We start from the raw sequence: 23,229 nt of genomic DNA on the forward strand, positions 1-23,229 counted from the left end.
GTAGGAAGCACAACTAGGCGTGCGTTTCATCTGAGAGGCAAATCCTTTTGAATTCCTCTATTTTCAAATTGTACAAACTCAGGACATAGTGAGAGAGACAAGTTCATTTTCTCTGACCACACAGCACAGCTGGCTTGTTCTGATTACAGTCAAGCAAATGCAGGCTTGTCTCAACTAGACTATTGTCTTGCTCCCCTTGTTTTGGGAAAGGGTTGTTGCATTGGTTCCACCTAAATATGATCAGGAGGTACTCACTTCCTAAGATGTTAGGGAATATGGTCTCTGAGTGCCGTGTCATTAAGTAATTGCCTTACTCCTGACTGCCTTGGGCATGGCTTGATTTTCTGATGAATGTATTTCTGTAAGAAGTTGTGCGCTAAGGAGCTCAAAAATTAGAGGATGGATACCTGGTTGTTTGAAGCACTGACTAGGACAACCTGCCTGTGACTGATTTCTTTGATGTTGATCAGTATTACTGCATTACTACAAGATGTTCGTACTGTATTAAGATATAAAATAGTAAAATCTGCCTTGAACTGTACTGCAGGAACTACATATATATATAGTAGATACACATTTGTGTGTGTGTATGTGTGCACATATAAAATCTCTTCACACTAGGAATATTTTCCGGCCACTTGGTTTGTCACCTGCCTGGGAGACAACATTGGCATTGCCTTGGATTTTTAGCCCATCTCTGACCACGAATGATGGGAAACCTGTCTTACGTTACCAGATTCTGTGCAATAGATGTCACCACATAAAAGAGAATCTCCTCTTGGGAACTGTTGTAATGCTGATACCCCACTTGACTTGTTTCTGAATAAAATTTATCTCTCTCCCCCTGCAAGTGGAACATCATTGTTGTCATTTGGTGGGGCTGTGCTTGTTCCCACAATGCTAGTCTGTTTTGTATGGAGGACTAGCCTGGAAATGGGAATTTGGATTGCTAATGAGCTGCGGAATATTTTTTTTTTCTTATTTTTGACTGATGACTCCAAAGAGAATTTATTTGTAGAAACTGAACTGTCAGCAGGATCTTTGGATGTCATTAGTGGGCCCCAGAAGTGGACATCTGGAGTTGACAGCACTACTCATGGCTGCCCTCTGTGAGATTTCCTGAGAGAAACTCCTTTTGAGTTTCTTGAATCTGTTTGGTATTGTGTCATGAATTAATCTACATTCCTTTGAAGAATGCCCAGGCAATCTTCCACTCCCTCAGAGCAGTTCAGTGCTGAGAGAGAGATCCTTCCCCCAGTTCCGCATATCTTACTGTTTCTTGCTTCTGTCCCTTTGCCTATGTCTTGACCTGCAACAATTATGCAACTAGGCCTGCAACTTCTTGATTCAAACTCTGGTTCCTCAACAGTATTATCTCTTAAAAGTGTGATCAGGAGCTATAAACTACTTGCTTGTTCATGTGAATTTTCTTCTTTTTCCACCTAAACCTGTCTCCTGTGTCTTTAAAGAATGTCTATCAAATTTTGAGTTTTGTCTATGTAGCATCATGGACATTTTAGACTTAAGAGATCACCCAAAATTACTTGATCCCATCAGGTCATGAGGATAGCAAAGTATTGATCTTCTCAAATAATATTTCAGAGATCCCTTATGAGCATGTTGGTACCATTCTTTGCTGGAGCACCGCTCAACCAGTTTCCATCAACCTCAAATAGTGGGAACAGCTAGTCTCAGTAGCAAAGCAGAAAGAAATTTGGAAAGATATCCTAGACGTGAAAAATAAAATATCTTATCCACATCATTAAATTCAAGATGGCAGTATTAGCTGACTGAAAGTTTGAAAGTAAATGGTTCACCTGCTTTAGCACTCAGCAACTGTTTTCATACTGCTATCAGACATTGCGTTGCATTTGCATGTTAACTGGACCTGCTATTACTTCAGGTTTTAGCTGCGTGGCTACTTTTTTTCTTGAGATTGCATATGATCAACAAGAAGCACTTGTATTTGGAGAGAAGAATTTTCCATGTTTCTCTGCTTCATTGATTGGTTAGGAAAGGAAACCTTAGTAAAATAGTCTTAATTCTTCACATGCTAGTGGGTCTTTTGTCTTATTGGCCTCCTCCTGAACTACCAGATAGCTTAATTTGATATCAGGACTGATTTTAATCTTGAATTAAAGCCGGTCTGAATTCATGACAACCAGAATTTATATTTCTTGAAGTTGTGTTGCTAATCTGGCTGTCCTTATTGCTTAGTGCACCAAAGACTGAAAGTTGAAGTATGCCAAAGTGGTTTGGGTTACATGGTAACCTATGCAATGGTAAAACACTCTACTACTGCACTTCCACCTTCAGTTTCTGTCAGTGTGGCTTGTGCTCTTCAGCATGAACCTGTTTTTTCATCCTCAAGGTTGTCATTTTCTTGTAGTGATGGTGAAATCCTTCAAAGTTGTCATTGATCTCTCCTCAGCTGGCACTGAGGGTGAGTGGAGGAACTGTCTAGAGGTAAAGGATCTGAAATAACCCTACAAAAGTCAAGCTGCTGCTGCTTTTTTTTAATCTGATTCTGATTATCCTTAGAGATTCAAACCTTGATGTCAAGAATTAAGTTCTTGAATTTTTCGTGAGTTTAAATGCAGTATGCAGACTTCTGAACTATGTCCTACTGAAAAGGGGTTCAAGGATACAACCATCACTATTCAGAGATTATCAAGACAGGTTAGAATTTAAACAGCCAGCATGGAACTATTTTCAGTAATGAGAGCATCCACTGCCAGAAGTTGAATGATACCAGCAGCCTCACTTAAAAAAAAAAAAAAAGTGTCTGCATCTTGGGTGTATTCAAAGCAGCCACCTGGAACTTCTTTTACCCTTTCACCAGACAATATGCCATTGTAGAAGCATCCAGGATTGGTGCTGCATTCAGTAGAATTGTGCTAAGATGTTGTTTGCATGAAGGATTCTGAGACCCAGTTCCAGGTAAATATGAAAGTATCGAGTACAGTTCAGAGTCGCCCACAGTGTGAACGCACATGTGGACTATCACTTGAAGATGACTAAAGAGGTTACTGACTAGTAGCTGAAGTTCTTTGAGATGGATAGTCCATAAGTACATTCACTTCCTGCCTTCATCCTCCTTGGCCAGAGTGAGGTTGAGAAGAAATAAAGGTCTTTGGTAGATTAATCTATACCTACCCGAGAATTGGCAAAGGGTAGTGTTAGAAGGATTATGAGTGCTTTCAGTAAGGCAAAAATTCTTTGCTTTGTGCTGTACAAGTCCTCCAGTCAGCCAAAACATGACATACATGTGGACTGTCCACCATAGAGAACTTATTACTACAGAACTGTGCTCACAGCTTATTCATGCTCTTGTGTGCTACTAATCTACAGATTATCTTTTCTCTTTTTTTAATTCATGTATGGTATAATCATTACCTGTAATCAAAGTGTATAGTAGTTCTTGCGGACTTGACATGGAATCACTTGGTAGTATGACCTGAGACTCCAGTTATGGGGATTCAAGGGAATAATGGGGAACCTGTGTTTAAAAGGTTAGATTGCCGTATTTCCCAGTTTATTTGCCAGAGTTAGTAGATCATAGTACCATCTGTCAGATGTCATCTGCTCATCTTTTTTTCTCTCATGTTCGTTCTGTAATTTTATATGAATTCTGCACGTGCCTTGCACAGACATAATTCTGTGCATTTTAAGGAATGGTGGAGCATTGCACAAAAATTACATTTAATAATTCTTCCAAGAATCACGCTATTGATAAACTATATCATTCTCATTAAATACTTCAGGTTTTGTACTCATAGAGGTTAGCTAACTAGTGCTGAAAAATCACTTGTGTTTCAAAGCATTTTTATTGTTATATTTGTTACAGTAAACTAACAATTTGTCTACAATAACTTTTGAAATAGACATCACACTATAAAATATATTTATAAAATGTTAAAAAATAAACTGAAATCTTATCCTCAATACTCTTCCCCAGCAGACTTCCTCCTGCAACCTTGGCACTGCTTTTTATCTTAAAATGTCATACATAGTTCAGTTGCAAAATAAATATAATTAAAACTTGTGTTTTGAATAGGCTTTCAAATGTTAACTGTAATTATTAAAATCACTTGGATTACAATAAAGGCATAAGAGCTAATATGTAGCTTTAACCCTGAGGTCTTCCTATATCTTGTTGAGAATGACAGAAAATGTTCTGATGCTTATGCAAGGTAGGCTGACTGAAGCAGTAAACACTAAAAGAAGGGGATTACTGAGGACTAGCAGATAGAACACAGTCTCTAAAATTTTAACTGCAGTAATTATAATAATAAATCATACTGAAACGTCTTGGGTTACCAATACAGCTTAAAGTCTAAGGTCTTCCTGTATCTTGTTACAGAAAATAAGGTAAAATATTCCAATGTTATTCCAGACAGAGTAGCAGGGAGTAGGCACTGTGGGTGAAAGGATTACTGGTACCTGGTAGGAGGATGAGCAAGGCTAAAACTATTGAATGTAATTAATCATTGGGTCATTTGTGGGTTGACAAGAGTATGAATGTTTTTTATAAGGCATTGGTAATGACGTTGAAGGAACATTTATTCTGTTGCTTAAAAGGCAAATGTCCTCTAATAAGTACAAAAATGGTCACCATCTACCAATTGTCTGTTAGTGCGCTCTAGTTTTTCTTTGTTCTTACATGAGTAAAAATCTGGTTATATCTTCATCAACAGAGGAGAGAGGAAGAAAGAACTCATATTTGACTGAATATTCTTACACATCAGTGAGCCATGACTGATCATTTGTAATAGTGCACAAGTATCCTGAACAAATAACTAACAAGTTGGTTGAAATGATAATTCAGCCATAAATCTGAAAATGCGTGGAAGATAATGATGGGGTCTAACAGGCCTGACTTCAGCAAAAGGCAATATTTTCCGCCCTAAAATTCTGTGCGCTAAAATGATAAAACAGTTGACCTAATTTCGATTGCAAGATAGGCTTTTAGTAATATCCTGTATAAATAGCTAGAAGAAGGAGAAATCATGAGATAAAATGAAAGACAGTCATGAATCAAAAACTAACTAGGATGGGAGGAAGCAAATAATAAAATGAGATGATTTTTTTTTTTTTTTCAGTAAACCTCATGTTCGGTATACTAATGCTCCAAATACTAGAGAGGAAATTAATTTTGCAGATGCTGAAATTAGTTAATTATTTCATCAAGACCAAACAGGACTTTGAAAGTCAAGAAAATATAAATTAGGTGAATGAGCAACATGATTCAAATGAAATTCAAGGCGAGTAAATTAAGAGGAATAGAATGAATGTTTCTACCAAGATGTGTCAGAGAGTGCTGCAAATGCCCAGAAGGTTTCAGGAAGAGGTGATGAAAATACTGAAAGACTGGAAAAAATCTCATTTAGAGAAGATCAAGATTTTACCCTAACACTGAAAGAATATAATGAATCTGCTGTTTTTCGTGGAAGAATGGAATCAAAAAACAGTAGAAAACTCTGTTATTTTTAAAAGATGAGAGAATGTGTCATGAAATTAAGATGTGGATAATTGAAAACTAAAAAGCTTTTTCATGCAGTGTGTAACTGGCATGTGGAAACAGTTGTCACAGGGAGGGGTTGATGTCAAAAGGATTAAACAAAATTTATTATCTCTGCGTCTATCTAGTCTTAATAATTAACTTTAAATATTTTGGAGGTAGTACTAAACCTCATGCTTCAAAGCTGAAGCAATTTTGATCTTGAGGATCTGGATGAGACCTCAGCTGTATACGTAAGAGTAGGAACATTGACCTGTGCCCCCCTTTTTTGTAGGATTCTTAATGTCTTCCACTGAAGCACCGAGAGTTGGATTGTTAGCATTGACAGTACAGTACTAACTACATAGCATATCTACAAAATATAGTTGAAGAAAATGCAGCCATTCCTGTGTCTGAGTTTTAAACTATACACAGTCAAGCATATACAAGATAAGCCTCTTTTTGTAGGAAATTTATTTGGCCGAAAAACTTTTAATGGAGTTTGACTGCATTGTATGGATGTGTAATGCGAGGTATTTAACACCAATAGAAAGGACTTCAGATGCTTCTACCCTTGTCACATTTATCCTTCTATTTCAAGGTCTTTAAAAGGCGACTATTAGCAAAGGTGTAGCACAGACACATAAAGAAGAATGTGAGAGAAGTGGTTTTGTTATTTGTCTTATTGTAGAACTATAATTAAATGGTATCTAAATATTTTAATATTTTTATGCTTTCTAAATCTGTTTTGTGTGCAGCTGTTTTGTCAAGAAATTAGAATGAATTAAGACTTGCAAGTAGATAAAAGGTCTCCTGTAGCAGGGAACCCTTATAATAAACAAGTACAGTTCTCAAAGATGTTTTTTCTTGTCTCTGCTTTGTATCTTTTGTACCTTTTCTGATGTCTGTAATTTTTAGGGGTTAATCATGAATGAGTAAATGCTATCTGTTAACTCTGAAACCTGCTGTGAAATGCATTTGTAATATTTGGGTTTGTTTTTCTTTGAAGTGAATGAATTTTTAGTGTTTGAAGGCCCGGTCCTGCTGGATATGCGTATTAAGCACCTAATGAAAACAAAGCAATTAACGCAAGCTACTGCCCTGGCAAAACTGTGCTCTGACCATCCAGAAATCAGTGCAAAAGGCAATTTCAAGCAAACCTACTTGGTCTGTCTTTGTTCAGGATCACCAAATGAAAAGCTAATGGAAGAAGTAAGTAAAAAATGAACATTTTTTAGACTTATTTCTTTAATGATAATAAAGTCATTAATCATAGGCTGGTTTTCTGTAGAAGAGGTTTTTCTTTTAAAATATGATCTAAAATATTTTCAGTATTTTGTTTTTTCTTTTCATTTAAATCACTTTTAAACTGACTAGTAGTGATTTGATTAAAACACTTATGGAAGTGTAATATTAGGTCACTAGTAGGCATTTTCTGGCTCTGCCACAACTTTATGTTTGACTTTGCTTGAAATATTTTAAAACCCTGCCTTAGATCCTATTAATAAGGTGAAGATAATGGTTTTCCCAGTCTTACTATTTTAAATATAGCTTTTTGTGTAGAACCTAGTACACAGAATGGGGCCCTTTAGATGCTGCTTTCAGTTCAGACAATAAATGTAACCCTTTTTAACCCAAATGCCTGGGTGAAATTGAAGGTGAAATCAGATATTTGATCTGGTTTGAAATATAAAATCCTTCTTATTTAAATACAAAAGTCAAAGAAGAGATGACAGCTTTGCTGTTCTGCATTCTTTCAGATGACATCTTCATTTCTCACCCCACCAGAAAGTTTTATGTGAGCTTTTTTTCCTTCTTAAAGGAAAACTAACTGCAGTTGTCAGTTTTCTTGACTGTCTGCATCTCTGCTATCTTTTTGTCTGTCATCTTTTTATTTTCCTAGTAAGTATTAAGCATATTGAAATTGATCTTCAAGGGATGAAAACTGTGCAGTGATTAGAGTTGGAAAAGTTTCCTACTCTAGATACAGACTGAATTGTAAGACAGCAGCTTCTCACTGGGCATGCCCTTCTGATAGATGCTCAATAAGATGCTCTGGATCGGTCTTACCTTCCAGCTCTGGCTGCTGTAGGCCCTGCCAGAACAGGTTCAGGAGGAGCTGTGAAAGGGCTATGCAATCTCATGTTTGTTTGCTTGAGGACTTATTGAAACTTGGAATTTGTGACCCTGCAAACATGCTTCCTTCATTACTCAGCCCCACCACCTTCCCAAAGCAGAATGGGCTTGGTCAGTGAATGAACCGCAAATCCCGGGGACAAAAGGAATGGGGTAGCTTTGTTTCTTAGGATGCCGTAACATACAGAAAAGTTCAAACTGGGTTATCACAGAGAACCTAAGCCAGATATTTCCAAACCTTGGATTGCTTGGGTTGCTTAGCTTTGCAGCTTCAGCTGCAGCACTGTTTGCAGTCTTACTAACCATTCTGGAAAGTTCATGTATTACCAAGAGAAGGCAGGTATGCTATTAACATGTCAAGATGGACTTCTGAACTGAGGATAGCTGTTTCGTAGTGTGAGAACAGGAAGAAAATGGGGGAAAAAAGGTAAATGGTAAAGAAGTACAGCTCACTCTTTAGTGGTATGGAAATTTTTATATCCATTCAGAATAGGTAGAAAAGTAGCATTTGAGCTCATTTTCAGCTTGGATTAGTCTAATAGTTTGCTTCAACAATGTGAAGAATTCAGATCGGTGGTATGTGAAATGCTAGACTTGACTGGACCTGTACAGACCTTTGCTGGAAGCCGGGTCCCATAGGAACTCTGAGAGGCCAGAAAAACATTTCAGAAAAAAAAATCCCTTTATTCTAAGTTCAATTTCCCCGTATTCTTCCCTAAGCTTTTAACTGATGGACCCTGTCTGAGATGGGGCACTGAGCAAAGCAGACCTTCAGTCTAAATTGGTATTACAGTTATGTTAATCTGTCTTCTATGAGGTCTTGAGAAATGAAGTTTTCTTTAGAAGATGACTTTGAGGTTATTAAACCTCAAATGATGTTGAATGAAGGGTTATTAGTATATTTACAAAGTGTCAATTTAGAGGAAAAAATGAGTTGCTGTACTCTTCAAAATTGTAGTTTGATTGCTGGACCAATAGCTGGTTACCATCGTGCCCAACCAAGCTGTGCTGCCACCTTAGCCAAAGACACCCACCTTACCAGACTAGCTGGGTGTTTGGGTGGGCACTTCTGTTTCTTGCTTTGGGTGGTCTTGTGATTTCTCAAGACAGACTTCCAACAGTGCTGTTGCAACTGTCAAGTTATTCTTCAACTGCCAGTGTCAAATAATAAATACCAGCGTGTCCCACCAGATGCGCTAATTGATGTAATCAAACCAGTCTGCTGAGACTCAAATTAGACAGCAATTGTTACAACAAGTGCACTGATTCAGTACTGATGCTACTGTCTAGTACTACCAGGTGACTGTGGTTTTTCCTTTGTTTTGCTACAAAACTGCTTCCATCGTTGCTTGAACAAATAAGTTATGTTGCAGAGACTAATGTTCTAGAAAAGCATTCAGTTGACCTGCTTCTTACTGTACAGCTTCCCTTTTCTTTTTGTCTTTGATTTTTTTTAAAAATACTGGAACTTTCAGGTTAAACTTCAGAATCATTAATTGCCCAGCTATTGTATTAAAGCGGTAGTAACATCAGTAACTAGTAAACTGAGTTAGAAATTCAGGTAATAATCTTTTTGTGTTAGGCTGCAATTTAAAGTTACAAATCTGCTTATTACAATTATCATATGTATATAATATATACAAATAATGTTATACTTTAAAATTTTTAGGTGACTGGGACAGTAGATACAAATAAGCCTTATGTCTGAGAAACAAGTTTATATTCACTTTAATAAAACAGTTTTTCTGGTGGCATAATCAGTTTTGACACTCTGTCTAGAAACACTGATTTGCTTTCAAGCTTATCTCTATCTGATAGAGTTAAATATTCACGAAGTTCTAAATTACCATCTTTTTGCAAAGGATCAGATGACTGTATGTCTGAAAATGAAACCACTTTCTTAGTCTTCGTCTTGTTTTCTTTCCTCCCTTCTAGATTGCAGAAGTAGATTGCAAAGATGCTCTAGAAATGATCTGTAACCTAGAATCTGATGGAGATGAAAAAAGTGCTCTAATTTTGTGTGCAGCGTTTTTATCTCGCCAGCTGCAGCAAGGAGAGATGTACTGTGCCTGGTGAGTTTGAATATTGTTTTCTGTCTAGTGGAACAAAAATTAGTTTTGGGAAGATAGAGCTGATACATAAGCCATAAGTTAACTTTCTTTAGCTGATAAAATCTGTGAGCTAAACAGGAAGGAGATAAGGCTCTTGGAAAGCTAAAAAAGAAAAGAAAAAAGTATTTGACAAGATTAGCTTCCATTATGGGAATTTGAAGGCTGCATATATGATGAGGCATTTACAAATGCCAGGAGCTAGTTAATAAATTTTCTTGACAATAATCTCACACTGTAGAAATAAGGAATTTAATATCTGCAGGCAGCTAGTCAGCATTATGTCAACATTTAATGCATAAATACTGTTCCCATCTGTCCTTATTTCATAACACAGTATTTCTTTCTCTAACAAACTTTTAGAAAAGAAGGAGCTCTTTACTATTATAACCAAAATGATAAGCTAGGTGAAGAAACCTATTGTTTAGGGCTTGCTTTCTTTAATGTGGGAACAAATAACTGGTCTTTGTTGGCAGATATTTGAGCTGTTAGGGTCTGAATTTGCAACTGCTAACGGTTTGGTTGTACTTCCAAACCTGTACAATTACTGAAGAATTTGCTTTTTTCGTACACCTCCTTTGTTTGTGCAGCAGCAGGAGAACATCTGCTAATGCAGGATTTTGCTTTAACAGATTCTGCTAAAGTTTTGGGGGTTTGCACCGTTCCCCAAGGTACTAAACACCCTTGGCTATTTGCACCTAAGGAGGAATGAACTAGTGAGTTAATGTAGATACAGTAATACTGTTTGGCTTTGGGGGTTTATTTCTCACTAAATCACAGTTAGATTCAGCTCTTAAAGCGGAGCAGCTCAATAAAAATGTACCTACCACTGAGAAAAGCCATCCTCCTATAGCTGTTAGTAATTACTAAGAATTCAGAAGTGTAAAATTCCAGTCTGTGGAGTGAAGAGTAAACTACTTTGCAAGACTTTTTTGAAGACCACATCATGAGTCTGTAAGTTATGTAGCAGAAATTGTGGTAATACTGGTTTTATTCTGGTCTGTCCTTCTGGAATTGAGTCATTGTAATAATTTTGAAAATTAGATACTAATAGTGTGGGTATATTAATAAAAGCTTTTCTCTGTAAGATAAGGTGTGAATAAATTAAGATACTTTTTTTTCCTTTCCCAAAGACAAAACAGAAACTGTTCTCAACCTTGCATTTCTTGTGATCAGATTAGTGGTTTCGTTGCTGGCCCTGAAATATTGTTCTCTTGTTCTAGGGAACTGACTCTTTTTTGGAGTAAACTGCAGCAAAGGGTAGAGCCTTCTATTCAAGTGTATCTAGAGAGATGTCGTCAACTTTCTGTGTTAACTAAGACTGTTTATCACATTTTCTTCCTGATTAAAGTAATTAATTCAGAGGTAAGGATACTCCTGAAAGAATATTTTTGGCACTTTTAATGGAACTGTAATCAGGAAAATTTATGAAAGCTGCTTAGACTTCCCATCTCTTTGTGTAGCATCAGCTTTGGGGCAATCCTTATTGGTTTTAGGAAAGGCTGTAGCAACTTCCTTCTGCAGGTAAACTGTAAGTTGATTCATTTTGAATCATTAAAACTTCTTTTTTCCTTTGGGGGAAAAAAAAATTGGGGGATAAATAGAAGAGCTGGATGCCACAACTGAGATGACGGAAAATCTAAAGATGAGACTATAGCCTCTGTTATTGTCCATGTCCTCTAAAAGAGGTATTTTCTGTTGTCAGGTCCTAACATCCCTCTTCATTACTTTCCATATTTCAAATATTACAGAAAATGGAGAGGAAAAGCTTATGAGAAGAGAAAATGAAGGCTGTATATTAATATATAAGAAAATTACAGAAAGTTTACAAAAGAAAAAGAAAAGGAAAAAGAAACCTTTTGAATTGCCACTTAAAAATGCAGTTTGTTTTGATAAATTAAATACTTGCCTTATGTGGACTTAGATCCAATGTCATATTAAAAACTCTGTTCATCTATCTCAGCTAACCTTGTAATTTTCCTAGTTTCCTCTCATTAGTAGTTGCACTATTTAATGTTTATAGCTAAATTGAGCTCTTCCGAAAGCTTTTAGTTGGGAGTTTTCGGTACTTCGGTACATTAATTCTAAGAATAATTTTTTTTTTTTCCTTTTGCAGTGTTCTAGTATGGCTAATCATGGGCTTCTAATCTTAAAGATTTTTTTTTTCCAAAGATCTGAATGAAATTGGAGTAGGGTGGGAGAGGGGGGAAAAATAACTTCCGCAGAGTCTTGCAATATTAAGAGCTCTGTCTGCTCCAAGACATACTGATTTTTCTCTAGTGAGCTGTGGATAATTTTGTTCAGGGCAGAAATTGGAGATCACGTGGGTAGTAGGCTTGTGCATTCATAAATTCGCTGTACTTTATTCTCATGTGTACCACAGCGCCTCTGTGCATCCTTGGCAGCATAAAGGGACCGTAAAGTGGACATAAATGTAATTTATGTTGCCTAAGGGTATGAATGAGAAAAGACCACATGACCTTTGGAACACTTAAATGATGGAACATTTAACTACACTTATTACTTTCAGTTGGAATGAAGCCATATGTTCAGTTGAGGTCAGTTGGCTTTGAAGTGGCATAATCTTTAAAAATAAAAATAAACCTTTCTACCTTAAGTGATTTACAAATTATAGACTTTTTGAAGATCATGTGCTTCTCTTTCTAAAGCTGTAGCACTTTTTACCATTTGAATTCTACCCAGTGTTAATTTAATGTTCCATAGAAGCTCATCTCGAATAACTGTGACACAACTGGCAGGCTTTATTTCATGGAAAAAGCTCAATATTGCTCTAATATAAACTGAACACCTCTAACGTGTAGTCCTAAAGTCCTCAAACTAGACAGAACATACAATTACTTTGTGGTATAGTTTATGTAAACTTTCACATTTTTTTTAGTAGCATGAAGACAAATTTATGCAACTTAAGGAATAGCATCTAAAGACAAACCACTATGTTTTTTAAAGTAAAAATTATAATCATAAATTCCAGGTGCATTTTTTCTGATACTTAGGGTTGAGTAATGATATCTTTTATTTACAACTATAGAAGGTGTTATGGTAGCTGACTTACTAAAATTAGTCTTGCTTTACAGATTGATGGTGCTGGACTTGCAACCTGCATTGAACTGTGTGTGAAAGCATTGCGCTTGGAATCCAGTGAAAATACAGATGTCAAGATATCTATTTGCAAGACTATCTCCTGCTTGCTTCCAGATGATTTGGAGGTTAAACGTGCTTGTCAGCTGAGTGAATTTCTTCTCGAACCCACTGTGGATGCATATTATGCTGTTGAAATGCTATATAATCAGCCTGACCAGAAGTATGATGAAGAGAATCTTCCAATACCAAATTCTTTGCGCTGTGAGCTCTTACTTGTACTGAAAACTCAGTGGCCTTTTGATCCAGAATTCTGGGACTGGAAAACTCTGAAGCGTCAGTGTCTGGCGCTTATGGGAGAGGAGGCATCCATCGTATCATCAATAGACGAACTGAACGATAGTGAAGTTTATGAGAAGGTTGAGGATTGCCAAGAAGAGACTAAAGAAACTTCTGTGAATGGGCTTGCTGGCACTTTTGATGAAGCTACAAGCCTTCTTAAGGGTATCAGAGATGAAAAGCAGAAAAAACGAGAAATTAAAAAACTCAGAGAGAGGGGGTTCATATCAGCTAGATTTAGGAACTGGCAAGCTTATATGCAGTATTGCGTGTTATGCGACAAAGAATTCCTAGGTCATAGAATAGTTAGGCATGCACAAAAACATTATAAAGACGGAATTTACAGTTGTCCTATCTGTGCCCAAAATTTTAATTCTAAAGAAAATTTTGTTCCCCATGTAACTTTGCATGTTAAAAAATCCAGCAAGGAGAGATTGGCTGCTATGAAACCACTGAGAAGACTGGGAAGACCTCCTAAAATAGCAACTGCCAACGAGAATCAGAAAACTGACTCCATATCCAAACAGGAGCAGCGACCCATTAAGAAGAACAGTCTCTATTCAACAGACTTCATTGTGTTTAATGATAACGATGGCTCAGATGATGAAAATGATGACAAAGATAAACCTTACATACCAGAGATAGTGCCAGTTCAAAAGCCACTCCCTGTTAATGAATTCACCTGCCCTGTAACATTTTGTAAAAAAGGCTTTAAATATTTTAAAAATCTAATAGCACACGCAAAGGGGCATAAAGATAATGAAGAAGCTAAACGTTTTCTTGAAATGCAAAGCAAAAAAGTGATTTGCCAGTACTGTAGACGACATTTCGTAAGTGTTACTCACCTGAATGATCATTTACAAATGCACTGTGGCAGCAAGCCTTATATCTGCATACAGATGAAATGTAAGGCTGGTTTTAACAGTTACGCTGAGTTGCTGACGCATAGGAAAGAGCATCAAGTCTTCAGAGCAAAGTGTATGTTCCCTAAATGTGGCAGAGTGTTTTCTGAAGCCTATTTACTGTACGATCATGAAGCACAACACTATAATACCTATACCTGCAAAGTCACAGGCTGCGGAAAGGTATACCGTTCTCAGAACGAACTGGAAAAGCACGTTGAGGATCACAACCAGCAGCCTGAAAAAGTGCAACAGCCTGAAAGCCAAACTAATCAACCTGATCTTAGTCAGCCTTCTAAAGCTAGTGAAAATACCGATGGAGTTGCTGTTAAAGAGGAATTGACATCTCCTCTGGCTGACAACCAAAGTAGTTTTACGGAAGGAGAAAACGTTGTCTGGAATCAAATCAAAGCAGAACCAGTAGGGAATGAAAGTGTAAGCGCATCAGCGAGTGTACCGCAGCAAAACGATTCCTTGCCGAATGCTGGTTCGGAGCAGTCTCCTGCAGGTTCAGTGAAGACAGAATTGGCAATTCCAACAGGCAGCATTAAGGTGCCTGCTGTTAACCAGAAGATCCGAGAGAACTTTCTAAAAAGAGGTAAATTGGCTGCTGCTGCCAGTAAAGTAGATACCACTAAACCTGGAGCCCAGCAGTTATGCTCATCGGTTGACTCTTGTCTTCCAGTTTTCCAAGAAAGAAAGGAAGAAGACTGTCTCAGTCAGACTCAGAATATTCAAAATATTTCTGTGACCTCAGACGCACTAAAACCAGAAGCCCGTGAATCAAAAAGCTTAGAAAGACAAGTGAGCATTGTAAATCCATTCAGCATGCAGAATCAGGCAGGATATCGAAACAGTGTACCCATTTCCAAACTTGAAATTGAAGACAGTATTAAGGCTGCAGCTAATCTATATAACCTGCCTTTAAAAACTTTAGAAAGTATTACGTTTATTCCTTCACAGCCTAACATAAATAGCTCTTTAGTTCCAGCTGCGTCACCAGCAGCCCCTGTTCAGAAATTTAATTGTCAGGTTGAGGGATGTACTCGAACATACAACTCATCACAGAGCATTGGCAAACATATGAAGGCAGCACACCCTGACCAATATGCTGCTTTTAAAATGCAGCGTAAAAATAAGAAACCACGAAAATCCAGCAATCTGCAAAACGTGCCGAACGATGGGAAGATTGTATATCTTATGCCGTCACAAGTGGGCAATCCCAGCGGTGCTGCTTTTACTGCACAGAACAAACCTAATTTGAATCCCACCTGTTCCAGTCAAGTGCAACATGTCTCAAGTACGCTTTTCCCAACCCACCTAGAAAATTTGGCCAATCCTATGCTGCCTATAGTAGAAAGTGTCATAAATCCAAGCTTGTCTACTCGTATTAAAACTGAGCCTGAGAGTGTTTTATGTTCACAAATGGAGAATCTGTCTGGTGCAACCTTACCTTCCCAGTTGGACGATCTGGCAAAAACAGTTATGCCTCTGAATATTGATGGCGGTTCAGATCCTTTTCTTCCTTTGCCTGCAGAAAATGGTCCGATGTCTCTCTTTCCTTCGTCAGCAGAGAATCCTCCAAATTCAGTCTTCTCACAACTCGAAAATAATGGAAATAGCTTTTCATCACAACTAGAAGGAAACACTAGTTCTGCTTTTCCAAAAGAGGAAACTGTTGATCAGATATTTCCCTCACGATTGAGTAATGAAAACAACTTCAATGAAACTAGTTCTCAACTTCCAACTTCAGAAAAGGTGAAAAAAGATCGTGGCCGGGGCCCAAATGGGAAAGAAAGGAAACCAAAACATAACAAGCGGGCAAAGTGGCCAGCAATAATTAGGGATGGCAAATTTATCTGTAGCAGGTGTTTCAGAGTTTTCACTAATCCTAGATCACTTGGTGGTCACTTATCTAAGAGGTCTTACTGTAAGCCTCTTGAAGGATCAGAAATTTCTCCAGAAGCTCTGCAGGCTAATGGACAGTCTTTGCTTGCCAGTATGATTCTTTCCTCAAATTCATTAAACTTGCAGCAACCCCAGGAGTCTACCTTCAATCCAGAGACATGTTTTAAAGATCCATCATTCCTCCAGTTACTTGCAGCCGAAAATCGTTCCACAGCCTTACTGCAGACTATGTTTCCACGGGCCAATGTGACTAACTTTAATACTGGTGGGAATGAGGAAGGAAGTCAAATTATAAAACAAGCCTTGGAAACTGCAGGCATCCCGAGTACCTTTGATAACACAGAAGTACTTCCACACGTAGTTACAACGAGTTGCGTCACTGGTACGACTCAGATAAATACAGCTGTTCTCCCCAACTCAACCGCGTCCCCTCTGCTGCAGACAGTCTGTAACCCCAGCACCCTGCTAACAGACCAAAACAGGACCCTCAATGCCAAAATTCCTCCAATAAACGAATGCAAGAGTGTGCCTGTTTTTGCAACAGAGGACTTAATGCTAAAGACTATTGAAAATGGCTTATGTTCTAGCTCGTTTTCTAATACTGTTGCAGCAGCGCAAAACTTTGCAGGGAACAGTTCACGAGTTTCAGTTATAAGTAGTCCCAAGAATTCAGGATCAAGCAACTTGAATAAGAAGGGAAGCAGTGCTTCAAAGAGGAAGAGAAAAGCAACTACACCCTTGCTTGCATCCAATACATCACAGATAGTAGCAGTAAATAATACAACAACAATGGAACTTCTAACCAAAAGCACTGAAGGAAATGTGCAAATACAGGGAGAAAGCTTTCAGTCCAACTTGCTGGCAAATTGTGGCTCTCAAGCAGTGGTGGAAAATCTCACGCAGAAACTCAATAATGTTGACAATCAGTTATTCATGGCCAGTATCAAAGACAACTTCAAAACAAATCTCGAGGTTCACACAACGTTACCCCCTTTAACAGTAAAAACTGAAAATGGGGATTCCCAAATGATGGCTGTAAATTCTTGTGTGCAAGCAAATTCGGAGGAACAGATTTCAGAAGACAATGTTATGCAGAACTTTGAAAAAACCCTGGAAATAATTAAAACTGCTATGAATTCACAGATACTTGAGGTGAAAACTGAAATTCAGGATACCGTCACTGCTTCAGGACAAAACTCGCAAGTAAATAATGCACAGGCTTCTTCGGGAGATTCTGCGCATAGTGTAAAACTACCTACTCCCGCACAGTTTGTCATGCACGTTGGGAATGTCACTGCTGCAAAGAGTAGCTCTGCTCAGTCTGAGACATCTCAAAAGGATGATACTCAAATATTGGAAATTTTGGAGGGCTTGCAAAAACTGAAACTAGAAAATGATTCACCCATTCAGGTCTCTGAGACTGTTTCCCAGTGTCCTCCAGCAGTTACGCTAGCACCAGCAATTCCTGTTGTATCAACTGAAAATAAACCCCTCATCCAGATATCTTCAGAGGCAAGTAACATTCAGTTTAGTGATAAAGTCAATAAACCTTTTGTATGTCAGGATCCAGGCTGCAATTACAGCGCTATGACAAAAGACGCGTTATTTAAACACTATGGCAAGGTTCATCAGTACACTGCAGAAATGATACTAGAAATTAAGAAGCATCAACTCAAGTACGCCCCATTCAAATGTGTTGTAGCTACCTGTCCAAAAACATTCACAAGAAACTCGAATCTCCGAGCACACTGTCAGCTTGTACATCATTTTACGACAGAGGAGATGGTAAAATTAAAAATTAAAAGGCCTTATGGCAGAAGATCTCAAAATGAAACTGTAAACACAGCCCCGCGACCTGTTGAAACAAAAACTTTGCAGACACTAATAATAGAAAACAAAACTCCAGCTCAATTGGTCAAAGAACCTCAGATAAAGGAGATTGTAGAGCCTGTAAAAGTGTTGGAAAAACTTCTACCAGAAAATAACATTCCTGAAAGACTGGAAAAACCTCCCCAAGTGGTTTCTGTTCCACCAGAGCAGCACAATGCAGCTGCTTTTGGTAATACACAGGCACAACCCAAAGTACGCAAGGTTAGGAGGTACAGGAAGGAAAAAGAGGAGAGAAAACGTAGGAAGCCTGTAACAAAATCTCTGGAGTTTCCCACTAGATACAGCCCTTACAGGCCATACCGGTGCGTCCATCAGGGCTGCTTCGCGGCTTTTACGATACAACAAAACCTAATCCTTCACTACCAAGCTGTGCACAAAACAGACCTCCCAGCCTTCATTGCTGAGGTGGAGGAGGAGAATGACCCAGGCAAAGAGGAACGTGATGAGGTGGAAACCAAACCTGCCGTCAGAGAGTTCAGGTGTGAGGTGAGTGACTGCTCTCGCATCTTCCAGGAAGTTACCAGCTTGATACAACATTATATGAAGCTTCATGACATGACCCCAGAGCAAATTGGAAACATGAAATCGGCTCCTGAGGCGGGAAGGTTTTCTTGTGATCAGTCTCAATGTAAGTCTTCATTTACAGCGTATCTTAACTACATTGTGCATCTTGAGGCAGATCACGGTATTAAGATAAGGCCAAACAAAGTAGAAGATGACGGCGTATTCAAGTGTGACTGCGAAGGCTGTGACCGTATTTATGCTACTAGGTCTAACCTCTTGAGGCATATTTTTAACAAACATAATGACAAGCATAAAGATCATCTAATAAGACCCAGGAGACTGACACCAGGTCAAGAAAACATTTCAAGCAAAGCAAATCAGGAGAAACCGTTGAAGTCCAAACAGAGAGGACTGAAAAACAAATCGGGAAAAGAAGGTAACAGGTTGTCAGTGAAAACAAAACGAAAGAAAAATGTGAACTTGGAAAACAAAAACTCAAAAGGAATGCAAGTTCAAGAAAATAAGGCTTATTCACTGAAACGCGGCAAGCACGTGTATTCAATAAAGGCTAGAAACGATGCCTTATCGGAATGTACCAGCAGGTTCATAACTCAGTATCCGTGTATGATAAAGGGATGTTCATCCGTAGTTACAAGCGAAAGTAACATAATAAGGCATTATAAATGTCACAAACTGTCCAAAGCATTTACTTCCCAACACAGAAATCTTCTTATTGTATCTAAAAAGCACTCTGTTTCACAAGTAAAGGAAGCCTCTTGTGAGCAAGAGGAGACTGATAAAAAAAGTGATGTGAAAGAGCCTGAACCAAGTTTGATAGTGAGCAATAATGATTCAAGCACACCTCCGTTACCGCAAAAGGAAACTGAAAAAGGTGAGAAGGATGAAGTGGACGAACTGACAGAACTATTCATTACTAAACTGATTAACGAGGATTGTTCAAGTGCTGAAAATCAAGCAAAAATCTCTTCCAGTGTAAATAGCGACTTGCAGGAGACCAGCTCCTGCCCCTCAGAAAAGCAAAAATCAAACAACTTAAAAAGAGCAAACAAAGAAAAAAATGTATCTCAGAATAAGAGGAGGAGAGCAGAAAAAACTGAGGAAGTACTGCCTGTTGACGTGAGTAGCACGCACAGGGAGGAAGAGACGGCTGTTGCCATTCAAACGGCCGAAGAGCAACCTGCAGCTTTTGACTGGAGCTCGTTTAAGCCGATGGGTTTTGAAGTGTCATTCCTCAAGTTCCTTGAAGAGTCTGCTGTGAAGCAAAAGAAAAACACCGAAAGAGACTACCATAGCAGTGGAACCAAAAAAGGATCCCATTCGAACTCACGAAAGTCCAACGAGAAGACCTCTGTAGCAAGTAATAATGTCACTTGGTCATGTTCTGAAACTGAAACCCTTGTACCGTTTGCCAACCCATCACAGCTTCCGTGCGGTGATAATGTAAAGATAGTTTTGGACAAGACTTTTAAAGACTGCACTGAACGGGCGTTGAAGCAACTTCAGGAAATGAAACCTATCGTCAGTTTGAGAAAGCTCGAAGGACACTGGGAGGATAATCCAGAGGTTACAGCTGCAAAAGTAATTGTTATGAGTACCGAGGAAAGGGAGTCAAAATACTGAAAACCTAATGTGTTTAACCATAACCTGTAATAAAATTTACTTTGAATAGGAAGCCATCAAGCATGCTAGTAACTGTGGAGCTCTTTTATTTTGAAGTGATTTAATCTAGCAAAAAACATGACATGAGTCATGTAAATTTCTTATTTGTTTTTATCCCTATGGGACTTGAAGAACAGAGTAATTGCTTCAGTTTTGTAAATACTTGATCAAAACCTCAACTTTCTATCAGATTGTCCTTTCCATGAACTAAATCTTTGTGAGTTGTCTGTGATTGGTATCTTTCACCAGGTCACTGCTCATGTATAACAGTACTCTTTATTTGTAGATACGTTTGGTTTTTTTTTTTTTGTATATATTTATTATTGTAAATCATTTGCTGCCACCAGCAGTCTGTAAGTCTAAACTATTAAATGACACATTTATATTCGGAATTTTAATTTGTAACTAAGTGAGCAAGTTTTTAAAACTGTCCTTTAATCATTTTAAATTAAGAACTTTTGAACTAAAACTAGCTAAGTCTGCCATATCCAGTTTATTTTGCATAAAGCATTTATTTACAGGAGAGGAGCTGGATAAGATCACATTTCATAGGTTAAATGTACTGACACACTCTCATTTTTGTAAATTTTAACATCCAGTATCTATGGATGATATTCATATGTAGTTAACTCATAAATACAATAGTTTTCTTATAGCTACATTTTTCATTGCTTTTAATTGGATACAAAGCATTTATGATTCCATAATAAAAATGGAAATGTGAATAAAAATAGTTTGCTACATTGGAGATTTAAAACAATATTTGGTATTAAAGAATCCGTTGTGAATGTGATAGAAAATTAGTAGTGTGGAGCAGTGTATATATTTGAGGTGGTGATTTGTGAAGTAGCCCAGTATTGCCTTAAATAAAATCACATTTCATTTCTTGTTTTATACATGTGATCTTATAAAGGTTATTTTTGTTTCTGTAACTTAGATTGGTGTATAGTTTAATTTTTGTTAAAAAAAACAAAAAAAACCTTCAGAAACCATTTTTGTAAATAGTGGGTTTATAAAACAGATGGTTTATTTTGATAATACCAATTTGGTATCTATCTATAAAATACGTGAGTCCTTATGCCATACCATTAAAAAACTGAATAAACAAGGCACTTTCTGAAAGGGAAGTGAGATTGTGATCTTACAGATAAACTCGGTGGTTGTGCTCTATCAATGGCATAGGCTCCCTCCGTGCTCTTCTGCCTCTTGCTGACTGTACCTGGCAGCACTCTCGCCACCTCTCTCTTTTCCACACCGGAATGAGCCTCGGAAGTGGTGCCGCTCGTAGTGCCCGGGATTGGAGCGATTTCTCTGTATGCTGCTAACCGAAACGACAGGTATCCAGTTTGTTGAGTAACCAAAAGCGTGAATGCGTTGGTGGGAGCTGTCGGTACCCAGGAATCTTCAGTGTCGGTTTTCATGCGTGATTGTGCTTAACTCGGATGGGACAAGCCAGCTGGATTGCGTGGTACCAAAAATTTGTCTTGGATTATTCTCATTACTGGATGTGACCTACCTTCAGTAGTACAAAATAGTCTTTGTCTTGGGAGAGATTGGCTTGATTTTTTTTTTCTATAAACTTGTCTTGCCATGTAAAGCTTTGCATTAAATGCTACACTTGATTGCTCTTAAGCTATTCACCTGGAATCTTTGACAGTTTACTTGAATATCAATGCAGAGGGCACATTCCTACAACCAAATGAAGTGACTTGTTGTGAGAGTGAGGAATATGTGTGAAAAAGCAGAAAGGCAACAGCATTTCAACTTGGGCATAGCCCTTGGTTTGCTATCTGGTGCTAAATTGCATACCTTCTCAGAAAGCCTGTGCTTCCATTTGAACGGAGCCCGATCAGTCCTCTCACTATCAGTGACTAAACTGATAAGTTAGTAAATCAAAGGTGCGGTCTGAGAATGATAAAACCAAAACAAATCCTTGCATTTGAACTCTAGGAGAGATCATGATTATTGTGACAAGCGCATGATGCCACGTTCTACCTACCAGAGGCCGCGCAGTCTCCCTGGATGGAGTTGCTGTTTGATGCCAGCCACGGTGATTGTAGAAGGGATCTTCTGCAGGGGAGAAGAGGGCAGAGAACCTCCTCTGGAGAGGATCCACAAAGCTCGCCTGAAATACCTTGTTTTCAGATGTACCTAACCACTGCAGTTGCTGTTGACAGACCTCACAACTGTTAATTTTTAGAAGAATTTTGCGTTGTGTGACTTAGTTTCAATGTTGACATTTCTGGTGATAGGTACCGCATCATTTGCAGTTTTTAGACTGAGAATAGCGTACAACTATTTGGCTACACAGTGCTATACTAGAATGCTGTGTTAAAAAAAAAAAAAAGACAAAAATTCCAATGTCATAAATATCAAGGAAATAATTTCAGGTTTGGGTCTGAATTTCTGAGAATGAGATTTTTAATACTGTCTCATTCTTATCCCAATTAATCCAATTGAAGTGGATGCTGTACCAATATAGTCTGTACCCTACATGGCAGACTGTCTTTCAGGTGGATATGGACAGGCTGTCCAACATGTAAGCTACTTTGGTATTTTTTTCCTTTTTTTTAAAAAAGTATTTTAAACTTCAAGTGGGAAACCGAAGGCAGGATCTGATTTAAGATGTCATGGACTGCAGAGGGCACTGTGGTTTGGTAAAGCCACCTGCAAAAGTTCCCAAGGAAGTAAATTTGGTATTTGCATTTAGATATTTTACCTTGAGTGATGTATAAAACCTCCTGCTGCAGCTGTGGCAGCACGCCTGAACTGTGACAGCTCCTCCGGAGCCCAGAGCCGTTCCCCTGTCCTGGGGGCTGCTGGGCAGGATGGGCCTCCAGGGTGGCTGAGCCCGGCTCTGCTGGCAGGGTGCCCCAACACCCACTGGTGCTGTTGGCCCCTGCCCCGCCACCCGGTCCCTCTCTGTCTTCCCCCCCCCCCTCCTTCCTCCTCTGTATCTCTGTCTTCCAGACGTGTCACCCACGAACTGTGGTGCATTTGAGCAAAGATGCTTTTAAACCCCTCGCCACCACCAGGAATGTGCCGACTAACGCAATTGTTGCCGATGGGGAAGCAACCAAATCGAGGAGTCTGGATGCAGAGTACAGGCTGTTGTGTGGTTGAAAGACATCTCTAGATGGGCAGTCGGCCTCTCTTGTGGTTA

General features: G+C 38.5%; 1 protein-coding gene across 3 annotated transcripts in view; it reads left to right on the top strand.

Moving 5' to 3' along the window:
- The window catches only part of ZNF292 (zinc finger protein 292), a 65,333-nt gene extending 42,558 nt beyond the window's left edge, over positions 1 to 22,775 (top strand). Inside the window, exons 5-8 of one of the 3 annotated variants that reach the window (XM_075747630.1) lie at positions 6,510 to 6,712; positions 9,572 to 9,708; positions 10,968 to 11,109; positions 12,840 to 22,775. In XM_075747630.1, coding sequence (XP_075603745.1) covers positions 6,510 to 6,712; positions 9,572 to 9,708; positions 10,968 to 11,109; positions 12,840 to 20,027 — 7,670 coding nt within the window. In that variant the 3' untranslated portion in view covers positions 20,028 to 22,775. Of the gene's footprint in view, positions 1 to 6,509; positions 6,713 to 9,571; positions 9,709 to 10,967; positions 11,110 to 12,826 lie in introns of all 3 variants that reach the window. The other 2 variants (XM_075747632.1, XM_075747631.1) reach the window with 2 other exon arrangements.
- The last annotated feature ends 454 nt before the right edge of the window (positions 22,776 to 23,229 follow it).

The sequence above is a fragment of the Balearica regulorum genome, chromosome 3, assembly GCF_011004875.1.
Source record: "Balearica regulorum gibbericeps isolate bBalReg1 chromosome 3, bBalReg1.pri, whole genome shotgun sequence".
Lineage (NCBI taxonomy): Eukaryota > Metazoa > Chordata > Aves > Gruiformes > Gruidae > Balearica > Balearica regulorum.